General features: G+C 35.1%; 1 protein-coding gene across 2 annotated transcripts in view; it reads right to left on the reverse strand.

The window, feature by feature from the left end:
• The window catches only part of NKAIN2 (sodium/potassium transporting ATPase interacting 2), a gene marked incomplete at both ends in the record, with an annotated part of 967,614 nt that overhangs the window by 437,804 nt on the left and 513,832 nt on the right, over nt 1-15,978 (reverse strand). For both annotated transcript variants that reach the window (XM_082855901.1, XM_082855900.1), the window contains one exon: nt 8,440-8,520. In XM_082855901.1, the coding sequence (XP_082712027.1) occupies nt 8,440-8,520 (81 nt within the window). The remainder of the gene's footprint in view (nt 1-8,439; nt 8,521-15,978) is intronic.

Consider the following 15,978-nt stretch of genomic DNA (forward strand, 5'->3'; position numbering starts at 1 on the left):
TTCTTTCCTTCTGCTAACTTCGGGGTTTTTTTGGTTCTACTTTCTCTAATTGCTTTAAGTGTAAGTTTAGGTTGTTTATTTGAGATGTTTCTTGTTTCCTGAGGTAGGATTGTACTGCTATAAACTTCCCTCTTAGAACTGCTTTTGCTGCATCCCATAGGTTTTGGGTCATCATGTTTTCTGTGTCATTTGTTTCTAGGTATTTTTTGATTTCCTCTTTGATTTACTCAGTGACCTCTTGGTTATTTAGTAGTGTACTGTTTAGCCTCCATGTATTTGTGTTTTTTACAGATTTTTTTCCTGTAATTGATATCTAGTCTCACAGCATTGTGGTGGGAAAAGATACTTGATATGATTTCAATTTTCTTAAATTTACCAAGGCTTGATTTGTGACCAAGATATGATGTATCCTGGAGAATGTTCCATGAACACTTGAGAAGAAAGTCTATTCTGTCATTTTGGGATGGAATGTCATATAAATATCAATTAAGTCCATCTTATTTAATGTATCATTTAAAGCTTGTGTTTCCTTACTTATTTTCATTTTGGATGATCTGTCCATTGGTGAAAGTGGGGTGTTAAAAGTCCCCTACTACAATTGTGTTACTGTTGATTTCCCCTTTTATGGCTGTTAGCATTTGCCTTATGTATTGATGTGCTCCTATGTTGGGTGCATAAATATTTACAATTGTTGTATCTTCTTGGATTGAGCCCTTGATCATTATGTAGTGGCCTTCTTTGTCTCTTGTAATAGTCTTTATTTTAAAGTCTATCTTGCCTGATATGAGAATTGCTACTCTAGCTTTCTTTTGATTTCCATTTGCATGGAATATCTTTTTCCATCCCCTCACTTTCAGTCTGTATGTGTCCCTAGGTCTGAAGTGGGTCTCTTGTAGACAGCATATATACGGGTTTTGTTTTTGTATCCATTCAGCCAGTCTATGTCTTTTGGTGGGAGCATTTAACCCATTTACATTTAAGGTAATTATCGATATGTATGTTCCTATTACCATTTTCTTAATTGTTTTTGGTTTGTTATTGTAGGTCTTTTCCTTCTGTTACATTTCCTGCCTAGAGAAGTTCCTTTAGCATTTGTTGTAAAGCTGGTTTGGTGGTGCTGAATTCTTTTAACTTTTGCTTGTCTATAAAGGTCTTAATTTCTCCATTGAATCTGAATGAGATCCTTGCTGGGTAGACTAATCTTGGTTGTAGGTTCTCCCTTTCATCACTTTAAATATGTCTTGCCACTCCCTTCTGGCTTGCAGAGTTTCTGCTGAAAGATCACCTGTTAATCTCATGGGGATTCCATTGTATGTTATTTGTTGCTTTTCCTTTGCTGCTTTTAATATTTATCTCTGTATTTAATTTTTGACAGTTTGATTAATATGTGTCTTTGTGTGTTTCTCCTTGGATTTATCCTGTATGGGACTCTGTGCTTCCTGGATCTGACTGACTATTTCCTTTTCCATATTAGGGAAGTTTTCGACTATAATGTCTTCAAATATTTTCTTAGTCCCTTTCTTTTTCTCTTCTTCTTCTGGGACCCCTATAATTTGAACATTGGTGGATTTAATGTTGTCCCAGAGGTCTCTGAGACTGTCCTCAATTCTTTTCATTCTTTTTTCTTTATTCTGCTCTGTAGTATTTATTTCCACTATTTTATCTTCCAGGTCACTTATCGGTTCTTCTGCCTCAGTTATTCTGCTATTGATTCCTTCTAGAGAATTTTCAATTTCATTTATTATGTTGTTCATCATTGTTTGTTTGTTCTTTAGTTCTCCTAAGTCCTTGTTAAACGTTTCTTGTATTTTCTCCATTCTATTTCCAAGGTTTTGCATCATCTTTATTATCATTACTCTGAATTCTTTTCAGGTAGACTGCCTATTTCATCTTCATAAATAAGCCACATTCTTACATAGCTTTTTTACATACCACATTTTTTTTTTGTTTGTTTGTTTGTTTTTTGTGTGTGTGGTACGTGGGCCTCTCACTGTTGTGGCCTCTCCCGTTGCGGAGCACAGGCTCCGGACGCTCAGTGGCCATGGCCCACAGGCCCAGCCGCTCCGCTGCATGTGGGATCTTCCCAGACCGGGGCACGAACCCGTGTCCCCTGCATCGGCAGGCGGACTCTCAACCACTGTGCCACTGGGGAAGCTCTACATACCACACTCTTAAATGAAAATGTATATCTAGATCTCAGAAGCAACTATCAAAATTATTAAAATGTGACAGCTTTCTAGACATTACTATTAAAAGCCTTCATTAGGTATAATTAATTGCTCTAGGGTATGCTTAACAATATAAGTTTCTGATAATATAATGAAGCCCAAGGGTTATATACCTGCATCCCTAGTATATAAACAAATTGGGTTGTTTTAAGTGTAAAATAATCCCTTGGTTACTCTTTTATGATCTGTAAGTTAATTATTTTATTTCTAAAGATAGGTGGTGCATCATTCACTAATGGTGCCCATAAATTACGAAAGTAGAAATTGAGATCTCAAAATAGTCATATAAAGAAAAGTGTTAGGATATAATTTCAGCTAAGAGTAGATTACAATTATAACACACCCAAGAGAATACAGTTTTTTGCAGAGAGCAGAAGAGCGCTAATTTTTTTCCTGTGTGTAACTGTTCAAAAACTATTTCATAAATTTTATTTTCCCAGGTGATGAATCTAATAGGTGAATTACCATATTATATGTGTTTTCCTTCTAACAGTGCACTTTGAAGTTAACTACAGAACAAACAGATCTCTTCTCTTTTCAAAATAACTCAATTCAGTTAATACCTGGGATTAGTTTGCTTTTCTATTTGATATGTGAGCAAGAAAATCACAATTGACCAGAATAATCCAACAACACAGTAAGACTATTTACATCAGGAATTCTCAAAACTATTAATCCAATAGTCAAGGTCACATTTAATGCTCAAAGGCAGCTGCCTATAAAGTCAGCAAACACTTTGGGTTACAAACTAATATTATCTCTGTTTCATTTAATGTTATCTCTGTTTCATTAACAGAACATCTATTAAAATATCACCTCAGAAAGTAAGAATCGGTAGGATGTTTCAGGATATTTAGTTAAAACACTAATATCTAAAGCATTAATATAAATAGTGTGGAAATAGTTATTATGCGATGTATATGTTTATTTGTTCCTACCATATTATGTGCTAATTTATATGACATTCCCGATATTTTATTAATATCATTGAGATAAAATTTTTAAAAAGAAATTTCTCTGGTTGATTAGTTTTATTTTTCCTTAAATCTCATGGGGATAATCATTAAAATATATTAATAAATATTGTAATAATAATGCTGGATTTACACAGAATTTTTGATGAAAAAATATATTATCTATACAATTATGGGTACAAAGAAAACTGAATATCAACCAGGTCAGCCCTGTGTACCATATTATTGTAATTAAGCCGTTTCATTCCCGAAGGTACACACTGGCTTCATTAATGATGCTAATATCTATTTCTCTCATAAGTACAGGCAGATAGTTTAGCAGAAAAAGCAGAAAAGACACTGGAAAAGGACAACAAAAAATTCTAAACTCTAACGGGTAACTCAAGTTTGCCTTAATATTTTACCGCTTTTTATCATTTCTTGCCAATATTCATTATGAAGAAATCAATTCTTTACAAAATGTTTTATGGAAACAAACCTACTTCTCTCACATATATAAAGACCACAGAATTTCCTCCCTGATTCTGTTTCCCATATTTGTCCCTCAGCCTCAAACAAACTGACCCATTCTTATGGTCAAATTAGTTTATTTTCTTGGGTGAGGTGAGGGAAAAAAGTGGTTTATATTCTGTAACCTAAGTATTATCAGCAGTTTCAGGAGTCCCATTTTTGAGCTTTCATATATCTGTACATTTTTCAATCACCATTGCTTATTTCTGGCACTCTGTTACTTGAAGAATGTGAGGCAGTTGCAGAAGCTAAAGAATTAAATGGCATAAATATACCTTTCTCAAACCCTTTGAGCAGGAAAGGGAGGAAAATCCCAGTACAGATAACAATATAACTTTGTCCTTTATGGTTTTCCTTTAGATTATTTGTTAAAAGGAAATTATTAAATTTTCATGTGCTCTGCAGAGTCTAGCCTTTGTTTATAGGATGAAAAGAAAAGGAAATACTATTAACTGCTTCACTGCCATGGGATAGTCATTACCTGCCTGTGTGCATTAGAAGAATTCTCAGTCATTTGGGTTGCAACTCTCTTGAACTCTAATGTTTTAGGATGTGTCCTCGTTATGGTTTCAATGCCCATGTCCAAGGTCATGGGATCACAAGCTTTATTTTGTGTCTGCAGTCATCACACGGAGCAGTGAGAAAAATTACACATTTGTGCAGCCAGCTTGGCTCAGATTTCTCCCTCTTTTTTTTAATATTAAACAAACTCTGATCTGCTCCATCATCTTATGCAGCCAATATGACTGAATACCTGTCCTCCAATTATTAAGGTGATTATTTAAAATCAAAAATATCATTAAAAGTCATTTTAGTGAGGAATCTCTTAAACAAACTGGATTATACAGCAGAGATATATAAATTGGGTAAGGAATTCAAGTCCTGGGAATGTGAGCTTTAAGCAGAAAATGATGTGTCTTTCCTAGAGCCACCTGAACAATTCCTTTTCATTGGTCAGGGCATGTTCAGGAAAGGACTGCCTGCTGCTGAGAGTGTGGAGTACGATGACCGGCAAGAATACAGAAATGCCATCCACCAGGGCAGACACTGCCAAGGGCCACAATGAGGACTTGTCCAAAATCTGCTCATAAAACTACAGGTTCCAGAAGCCTTGGGTCTGTTTCATATGATAACGTCACCCTCTTACTTTATCTTTCATCATTTGAAATTGAAAAAAAAAGTCAACATTATTTATACTCCATATGATCATCTCAATAGATGCAGAGAAAGCTTTCGACAAAATTCAACACCCATTTATGATAAAAACCCTCCAGAAAGTAGGCGCAGAGGGAACTTTCCTCAACATAATAAAGGCCATATATGACAAACCCACAGCAAACATCGTCCTGAATGGTGAAAAACTAAGATCAGGAACAAGACAAGGTTGCTCACTCTCATCACTCTTATTCAACATAGTTTTGGAAGTTTTCGCCACAGCAATCAGAGAAGAAAAGGAAATAAAAGGAATCCAAATCGGAAAAGAAGAAGTAAAGCTGTCACTATTTGCAGATGACATGATACTACACATAGAGAATCCTAAAGATGCTACCAGAAAACTACTAGAGCTAATCAATGAATTTGGTAAAGTAGCAGGATACAAAATTAATGCACAGAAGTCTCTGGCATTCCTATACACCAATGATGAAAAATCTGGAAGTGAAATCAAGAAAACACTCCCATTTACCATTGCAACAAAAAGAATAAAATATCTAGGAATAAACCTACCTAAGGAGACAAAAGACCTGTATGCAGAAAATTATAAGACACTGATGAAAGAAATTAAAGATGATACAAATAGATGGAGAGATATACCATGTTCTTGGATTGGAAGAATCAACATTGTGAAAATGACTCTACTACTACCCAAAGCAATCTAGAGATTCAATGCAATCCCTATCAAACTACCACTGGCATTTTTCACAGAACTAGAACAAAAAATTTCACAATTTGTATGGAAACACAAAAGACCCCGAATAGGCAAAGCAATCCTGAGAAAGAAAAATGGAGCTGGAGGAATCAGGCTCCCGGACTTCAGACTATACTACAAAGCTACAGTAATCAAGACTGTATGGTACTGGCACAAAACCAAAAAGATAGATCAATGGGACAGGATAGAAAGCCCAGAGATTAAACCCACGCACATATGGTCACCTTATCTTTGATAAAGGAGGCAGGAATGTACAGTGGAGAAAGGACAGCCTCTTCAATAAGTGGTGCTGGGAAAACTGGAGAGGTACATGTAAAACTATGAGATTAGATCACTCCCTAACACCATACACAAAAATAAGCTCAAAATGGATTAAAGACCTAAATGTAAGGTGAGAAACTATCCAACTCTTAGAGGAAAACATAGGCAGGACACTCTATGACATAAATCACAGCAAGATCCTTTTGACCCACCTCCTAGAGAAATGGAAATAAAAACAAAAATAAACAAATGGGACCTAATGAAACTTCAAAGCTTTTGCACAGCAAAGGAAACCATAAACAAGACCAAAAGACAACCCTCAGAATGGGAGAAAATATTTGCAAATGAAGCAACTGACAAAGGATTAATCTCCAAAATTTATAAGCAGCTTATGCAGCTTAATAACAAAAAAACAAATAACCCAATCCAAAAATGGGCAGAAGACCTAAATAGACATTTCTCCAAAGAAGATATACAGATTGCCAACAAACACATGAAAGAATGCTCAACATCACTAATCATTAGAGAAATGCAAATCAAAACTACAATGAGATATCATCTCACACCAGTCAGAATGGGCATCATCAGAAAATCTACACACAACAAATGCTGGAGAGGGTGTGGAGAAAAGGGAACACTCTTATACTGTTGGTGGGAATATCAATTGATACAGCCACTGTGGAGAACAGTATGGAGGTTCCTCAAAAAACAACAAATAGAACTACCATATGACCCAGCAATCCCACTACTGGGCATATACCCTGAGAAAACCATAATTCAAAAAGCGTCATGTACCAAAATGTTCATTGCAGCTCTATTTACAATAGCCCGGAGATGGAAACAACCTAAGTGTCCACCATCGGATGAATGGATAGAGAAGATGTGCCACATATATACAATGGAATATTACTCAGCCATAAAAAGAAACGAAATTGAGCTATTTGTAATGAGGTGGATAGACCTAGAGTCTGTCATACAGAGTGAAGTAAGTCAGAAAGAGAGAGACAAATATCGTATGCTAACACATATATATGGAATTTAAGAAGAAAAGTCATGAAGAACCTAGGGGTAAAACAGGAATAAAGACACAGACCTACTAGAGAATGGACTTGAGGATATGGGGAGGAAGAAGGGTAAGCTGTGACAAAGCAAGAGAGAGGCATGGACATACATACACTACCAAACGTAAGGTAGATAGCTAGTGGGAAGCAGCCGCATAGCACAGGGAGATCAGCTCGGTGCTTTGTGACCGCCTGGAGGGGTGGGATAGGGAGGGTGGGAGGGAGGGAGACGCAAGAGGGAAGAGATATGGGAACATATGTATATATATAACTGATTCATTTTGTTGTGAAGCAGAAACTAACACACCATTGTAAAGCAATTATACTCCAATAAAGATGTTAAAAAAAAATGGTTAAAATGAAAAAATAAATTAAATAAAATGGTTAAAATGAAAAAAAGATTATTTATACTCAATATCATAGTTAAATAATAAATAAACATACTTGAAAATGCTCAGAGTGCTTTGGGAAACTCCTGTATGCTAGATTATAAATGTGTATTACCATCACCCAATCCCCCGCCCACCAAGATATATAGCCCTGCAAAGGTAGTTCCTGGAGACTTTTTAGCTCTTTTAGCCTTTGAAAGCAGGTTATCATCTCTGGGTTTTAAAAATGTCAACATCTTTGCAGGGTCTTTCTGATCTGAGGGATAGAGAGGTAAAAGAACATTTTACAATCTCTATCTTTTAAAGTTAATATGAAGAAGTACAAGTTTACAACTCTCTCAAGTGTCTCAAGCAAGTTTTACTACTACTTTGAATGGATTATCTCATTTGACTTAGTTGCTGTTAATTGCATTCCAAAAGAAGAAGGATGTTGGTTTTAGAGATCTACAAACTGCATTATTTCAATAGTAAGGCATTTATGTTAGAAATATAATAGCAAGACATATGCAAACACACATACATACAGACACTCATACAGGACGGCACAAAATAAAGAAACCTAAATGAAAATGTAAGTATTTTAAGTCCTTCCTAGATTATTTTAGAATAAAATGTCTATTTTATTCATTTATGTAATAAATTATATCCCTCTGGTAACAGTTTTATTCAACTAAAACCCATTAATTATTTGAATTATTATATTGCTATTTGGGTCCAATCAGGAAAGTCTTTAGCAGAGTAATAAGCCAACTAAGTGATTTCAAAAATCTTCAAGATTTTATCTCTGAAAAACTTCCTACTCTGCTTCAGAAATCTCTCACAAGTCAATGTTTTAAAAGTACACAGTATGGTCACCGTAATAATCAATATTTCATTTAGTTTTGCTTAAAATAATAAAATGACATTTTTGTGACACACTGAAATGTTTCTTTGATGGTAGAAATGCAGAGAGATAGATGAGGACATCTTTCAATTTACCTTCATTCGAGGTGCATCTAAGTGACAAGAGCAGGGTGAGACTCTGCCTTACTTAGGAAGAGGCTTGTTAACACACAACTGATGACTCAGGCAAATCAGATGGCAAATTACCTTTGAGAGGTCCCCAGCCTCCAAATAGAAGCAGATAACAAACACATTCCACGTAACCCAGAGGACTAGCCAGACAGCATACTGTAGAAAAGCAAGAGAGAAATAACGTAATTAATTTTGAATCAACTGAGTAAGATTTAAACAGAACTTGAACTTTTGAACACCAAATCTTAAGATTAGTGGAAAATACTAGATATTTTTTCTTTCTAAGAAACAGGATGAGATGTACATTTATCTCTAGTTGGATTTTTTTCCTCACTGTAATAGACTCTTATAGTATTACAGCTCAAACTTGCTTAGGGATAATTTTTTCGGTTTTTAGACAAAAGAAATAGTAGTCCACATTTCTGTTTTAAGAGGGAATGGTTGTGGTTTCCAGATATCTGAAAAAATGATGCCCCAGTAGATATATCAACTACAACCCATTTAAAAGAGAGCTCTTATCTTCCTTTAGCAAGATCAACCCAATGTTTGATAACATGTAGCCTTTCCCCAAGTTATCAAGGGTCATCTTCAAATCAGTTTTCATACCTCTGTCCCATCTAATCAGCTTCTCTCTTTGGCATCTTCTTTCCATTTATCCTTTCACCTTCTTATTTTATCCTCTCATGACCTCCCACTTTAGTGACCATCTAGTTATTATCTCTAATTTTATTCTGTTGTCTATGCAATGTGCTTTCTTCATCAATGACAAAACTTTCTTACCAAGACACAGTTCTGAGCATTCAGTTAACCAAAATTTATTAAGTCCTTAGAAGGAAACATGCTAGAAAGACACTGAGGATACAAAGACCAATGATAAATTCTCCCTGAATTCAAGTCAAGTGAAAGAGGTAGATTAGAAAAGAGAAGACTCTTACACAAAAATCATAAAAGGGTATATATAGTCTGAGCTCAAGGAAAGAAGATGGGAAACGTGTGCAAACTATGATGAGAAAAGGTAGTCCTGCAACATCTAACAGAAGAGGTGAAACACCTTCCATAAGAGGTGAACCAAACTAATTTATGGATTTTACCAAACAGCAGTGTGGGGGATTGGAAAGGCCATGGTGGAAGGTTGAAGTAAACAAAGAAAGCAGCAGGTGTGAACTTAAAAAAAATGGAACAAGAGGCTACAATGTCATTTCTCTGCTAAATGAACACCAATGGCTCCCATTCTTTATATGGTGAGTTCCAAAATCTTTATTTTATAGTTCAAGGACCTCCATGATCTTGTACCATGTTATCTTTTCAGACACACATTTCAGTTCATCTTTCAAGTCATTATGGATTATGGACACATTGGATTACTTGTTGCTCCATGTACATGGAAAGCTATTTCTCACCTCTGTGCCATTTAAATAATTTTATCTTTTAATAATTTTCATTTTAATAATTTTACTTTCCCTAAGTACTCCTCTTACCATCTACCAATTTTTTATTTTTCTTCAGAAGTCAATATAAATACCATCTCTTGAGTGATATCCAATTAGAAATGGTGTATCCCTGCCTTGTGCTCCAATAAGATCTTGCTTGCTCGAATTTCATTCCAAATGTCTTATATCTAATTATTTGCATATTTTCCCCAGTGCACAATGATAAGCTCCTTGAGAGAAAAGACTCTTTCAATTAATGCTTATACCTCTAAGTTGCTAACTTAGTACTCTGTACAAAACAGGTACTCAGTAAATATTTTGTAAGTCAATCAATGAATGAGGAACAATACAGAAAAAAATCTTAACTATTTTCAGAAGCAGAACTCCTTCCACCCATCCCCGATCTGGTTCTTATGAGAATTCTCTGATCATTCATGTAGTGTGAGGACTGAGAGCCCTAAATGATAAGTTTATATAATAAACACTGACTCAGCTGTTTTCCGGGGGATGCATTCATCTAACTGTTGAATATGTGCACTGCTCAGTGAGAACAAAATAAGAGCAAAACTATATGATCTAACACAAAAGAAGGGGTTTGAGAAGTGAAGGCTGCGTACTGGAAATAGGGTCAGGAAGCTAAGCAGGCTGGGGCATGGAACTTAAGTTTTAGAGGAGAGATCTAATGAGATGTCTAAATTTGGTCTGTATTATAAAGTAGAAACTTGTTCACAAATTTTTTAAATATTAAAATCTAGACTTATTGGGTTGTTTTGCAGATTTGGATATTAGTTTTAGAAATATAATGAAGTGCTGGGTCCCACTTTAAGAATAAGTCGGTGAGAAAAAAAAAATGCTTGAAGTTCCTGTGACTTGGTTTATATGAGTGTAAGAAAGAATGAAAGCATGATCGACTGAAGTGTTTGATCATGTTCTTTGTTCCTGGTGACACACTTTCCCTACCTTATTTATAATGGAGAGCTAAGTAACCACTATTTACTAAAAAACAAAGTAGCAGGATAAGTAAAATATTTGGTAAGAGTGGATGAAACACACTGTATAACATATATTATATATTCCTGAAAGTTTGTCATTGGTAGTTAGGTTTCCTGACGAGGCATTAAAGAATGTTAATAGAAAAGCTATAGCTTTTCTATTTTACAACTGAAATTATATTTTCAGATGATAAAATGCTGAAAATATTATCTGCATCTATGGGGTACACATGGCATAATCACTATTTCATTATATGTTGAATATATAATAAGAATTTGGAATTTTCATCCAGATAAATTTAGATATCACTCATACTAAGTTATGCATTTATGTGTATGTGTAAATGTAAATTATACTTAGTTTGGTTAAAAGCATGAAGCTGAAAAAATTATGCTTTAGTCCCCAAAATTAATAATTTTAGGGAAAGACAGGTAAGATAATGGGTCACATGCAAATAAATTGCATATAGAGATTAAGAACTTGGGACCTAAAGTTTGCATCACTTAGGACCTCTGTGGCCACATGCAAGTCTCACTACTCTTTAGTTTCCTCAAATGTAAAATCACCTTTTATTACGATGATTATGTTATATCATCCCCTCTCCTTGTTTCAGTAATACGGCAGTAATCCCCACATTTTAATCTCCTTAGAATACTAAAACAATATACTTTTTACATTAACTTTTGCAAAATATTTTTCCACCTAGTTGAACTTGCAATCTAGACTTTATCCCTTAATGAAACATGTTCTTCCCTAGAATAAGTTTCTTTTTTTTTTTGCGGTATGCGGGCCTCTCACTGTTGTGGCCTCTCCCGTTGCGGAGCACAGGCTCCAGACGCGCAGGCTCAGCGGCCATGGCGCACGGGCCCAGCCGCTGCGCGGCATGTGGGATCTTCCCGGACCGGGGCACGAACCCGTGTCCCCTGCATCAGCAGGCGGACTCTCAACCACTGCGCCACCAGGGAAGCCCAAGTTTCTTCTTTGATACATGAATGCCAATATTGATAGATGGATGACATTTTATAAAGCAAACCTTTTTTCATTTGGTTTCATTAAAACAATTTATTATTTATGGTTGACCATACTATATAATTATAAAGCATTTTCTATATCATACCTTATGAGTTGCTCTTTCATGTTATTTTTAGTAATGATTTTGTTCTTTTTTATCCCATTTCTCCTAGAGTAATCCAAAAGAATATGTCCAGAGGGAACATAATAAACGTTCCTTCTATATCTTTGCATTTATTTGCATTATTTTCATTTTATTGCATATTTAATTACAAACCAGTTAGTCTACAATGCACTCTACTTCGTTAAAGATTTACAAAAGAGAATTATCACCTTTAGTGGTGTGACACCTTTAATAAACACATATGCAAATATATATAAATGGTTTAAAGTATATTAGTGACTTTCTCTTTAAAACTACCACAGTTTAGAGAACTATTATTCAATAATATCATAATTATTAGAACAGGGGTCCCCAACCCCTGGGCCACAGACCAGGGCCACCCAGCAGGAGGCGAGCGGTGGGCAAGTGAGTGAAACTTCATCTGCCGCTCCCCATTGCTCGCATTACCACCTGAAGCATCTCTCCCACCCCCCCGACCCCCGGTCCATGGAAAAATTGTCTTCCACGAAACCAGTCCCTGGTGTCAAAACGGTTGGGGGCCGATGTTTAGAAGACGAAAGAGCCTAGTACAATTCAAGTACCTGCCACATTTCATAAGTGCTTAATTAGAAAAAGAATTGAGGCAGTGAATCAGTTCATATTTATTAAGCACCAGCTGGATGCAAGTGAGTATAACAGATGCTGTAGAGAAACATTACAAGATATAACTGAGTTGCTTTCTCCCCTAAAATGATTTATGTTTACCATTGATATGCAATTGGTGTAATCCATAGGAACGTTTTCAGGTATCATTATTTTTTACTAGAAAGCAACACTCATATCAGTTTACCAATATCACTGATATTTTGCTGCTAGTATGAAAGTAATAATGTAATCGGTTCTAATGAACTATGATAGAAGCATTCCTAAGAAGCACTGTATTAACAAATCTGTCTTAAAAACAACTCCTTTAAGCAACATTTTAGAATTATTAACAATCAAGTGTTTTAATACTGACAGTGAGAATATTTTAATAGATATACATGTATACCCATAAAACAAATATCCCTGGTCAAAATGATTGGACTATAGTCACCTTTTGCTCCAAGTTAATTATATTTTAGCTTTATTTTCTCATTTTCAACAGCAGCATCATTTAATCTGCTTAGGCATTCTCATCACTTTCTCATCCATTGTTATGATAAAAAAGAACAAAAGTGGCCCAAATAAAGCAGCTTATTTTTTAATTCTTGATCATCTTATGACCAGGGACAGTCTGCTTTATGATGTAAATCCTGTCTCCTAATTCATAAATCCTGTTACATCTACTTCATGCTATATAAACTTTCACTTAAAAGAAATAGCTAAATAAAATACACTACTATTAAAATTATTAGTTTGATAATTAGCCAGAATCTGATAAAAATCCAATTCTAATCATAGATCACACTGCAGATCATTTAGAAAGGCAGGTTTCTACCTTCCTATTTTACCAATGCTGCTATTATATGTTCAAGTTTCCTTGTGATTCTATGTTTATGCACACATTTTAATGACAACCATTTTATAATAAGATTATATTTTCCCTCAATTACAGAAATTTCTTATTGTAGAAAATCTTTAAAATTTTGAACATCATAGAAAGGAAATTGAGAAAATACTATACTTAGATATAATCACTGGTATCATTTTATTGTATATGTTCCCATATACAGTTTTTTTCTATGAATATGTTTCAGACATATATGTTTAAACAGGAATCTTACTCTATATTCTGTTACCTGATTTTTTTGCACTTGATTAAAATGTCTCATTGAATATTCTGTAACATATGTTACAATGCAAAAATGCAGTGAGTTACTCAACTAATTCTCTACTATTTAATTTTGTGCTTTTCCTATTCTATTTTGATCAATTACTATAAATTTCGATTTTGCTTAAAAGTTTTTAGTTTAGTTTGACATATTAAATCATAACTGAAAATATTTTGCTAAAATGGACTATTTCTAAGACAGACTATAAATGTTGGAATATCCGAAAGACATTATTTTAATGAACATATAAACATGGCTATTAAATTTTATGCAACTCCAAATAAAAACTGAATCCCCAAAGGCATTCTATTCTTCTTGAAGCAAAAAGTGGAAAATAATTCCCTTAGATTGAAAAAAAAAAAAAAAGATACTCATTCAGCATGAAGACAACTGTATAGAACTAATTTCTTTCCTTTTAACTCATGCAACATATTTCAGACAAAGATATTTACGGCCCCACAGCCCTAAGGCTAGAAAGATTCCATTGAAAGAACTTTTGGTACTAACTAATAATAAATCAAGTTATATAGGAACATCCTAATTGACATATGCAAATAAGAGATTTGAAAGGCTAATAAAACATAAGAACTAGTGAGAAAATACCAATCTGCACTTTTAAAAGCTGAAATCTGCACAGATTAAGAATCAGATAGTAGGGACTTCCCTGGCGGTCCAGTGGTTACGACTTCCCCTTCCAATGCAGGGGGGGCAGGTTCGATCCCTGGGTGGGGAGCTAAGACCCTACATGTCTCAGGGCCAAAAAACCAAAACATAAAACAGAATCAATACTGTAACAAATTCAATAAGGACTTTAAAAATGGTCCACATCAAAAAAAACCCAAAAACTTAAAACCCCAATCAGATAGTAATTTATTCATGTATATTTGTTTGTATAGCAGTGTTTTAAGATGTAGATGTGTAATACATAGATCTGAAAGTGATACGTGAGAGAAAAAAATCTTCAATCTATTAAAAAGGCAACTTGTGTTTATTGTCACATTCATCACACCTTGTGTCTAGAAGTGACATCAAAAAAAGAGTATTCATTTTTTCCAGTTAGCGAACAATTTTAAAGTGATATTTATTGATATTCCTGGTTTTTGAAATCATGTTTTAAAATTCTAATAATAGTTCTTCTAGGGCTTCCCTGGTGGCACAGTGGTTGGGAGTCCGCCTGCCGATGCAGCGGACGTGGGTTCGTGCCCGGGTCCGGGAGGATCCCACATGCCACGGAGCGGCTAGGCTGGTGAGCCATGGCCGCTGAGCCTGCGTGTTCGGAGCCTGCACGTCCAGAGCCTGTGCTCCGCAGCGGGAGAGGCCACGGCAGTGAGAGGCCTGCGTAACGCAAAAAAAAAAAAAAAAAACCACACACAAAAAAAACCAACAAAAAAGAATGGTTCTTCCTGTGTTGAAGTTTCTTGGACTAGCCCAGCAACACTAAAGAAAATGAAATTGCCTCTGGTTCTGGTTATGTAGGAATTTGAAGATCACGGTCAAGATGATATTAGAATGCATTAAAAAAAAAAAAAAACTATTACCATGTGAATTCAAAATTTTTGTATATCTAATACTGTTTTTTATAACTCCATTATTTTGATGTCCCAAACTTCCCATAGACCTGAAATTTGAGAATATTACTTGTTACTTTATATAGCTAAATAAATAAATTAATTAATTAATTTTAAAAAGTCTTTGCAGATGTGATTGATAAAGATTTTGAGATGGGGAGATTATCCCGGATTCTCTGGGTGTACTCTTGTAAGTGGGAGGCAGATGGATATTTTACACACATAAATAGACAATATGAACAGAGCAGACAGATTTAAAGGTTATATTAATGTGGTCACAAGTCAAGGAATCCTGTAGCTACCAGACTCCGAAAGAGGCAAGAATCAGATTTCCCCCAGAGCCTCTGGAGGTAGTATGAGCCTTGAGTTGGGCTCAGTGATACTGATTTCAGATTTCTGAACTCCAGAACTGTGAGAGAATGAATTTCTGTTGTTTTAAGTCACCAAGTTTGTGAAAATTTCTTACAGCAGCCTTAGGAAACTAATACAACCACCCAAATCTTCTCTTCTGTTTTCCATTGACCTGTCTTTGAAATGTAACCCTAAAGAGTATAATACCTAAGTACTTGTGGAGAAATGTAATTATCTTCAAAATTAAGATCCACTTTTTTGGGGCAATTATATCATTGCTTCAGAATCAGTCCATTGCTAACCTCTGAATGGCATGCAAACATACATACCCTGTTTTACTTATA

This window comes from Leucopleurus acutus (genome assembly GCF_964270905.1).
Source record: "Leucopleurus acutus genome assembly, chromosome: 15".
Taxonomy (NCBI): Eukaryota; Metazoa; Chordata; class Mammalia; order Artiodactyla; family Delphinidae; genus Leucopleurus; species Leucopleurus acutus.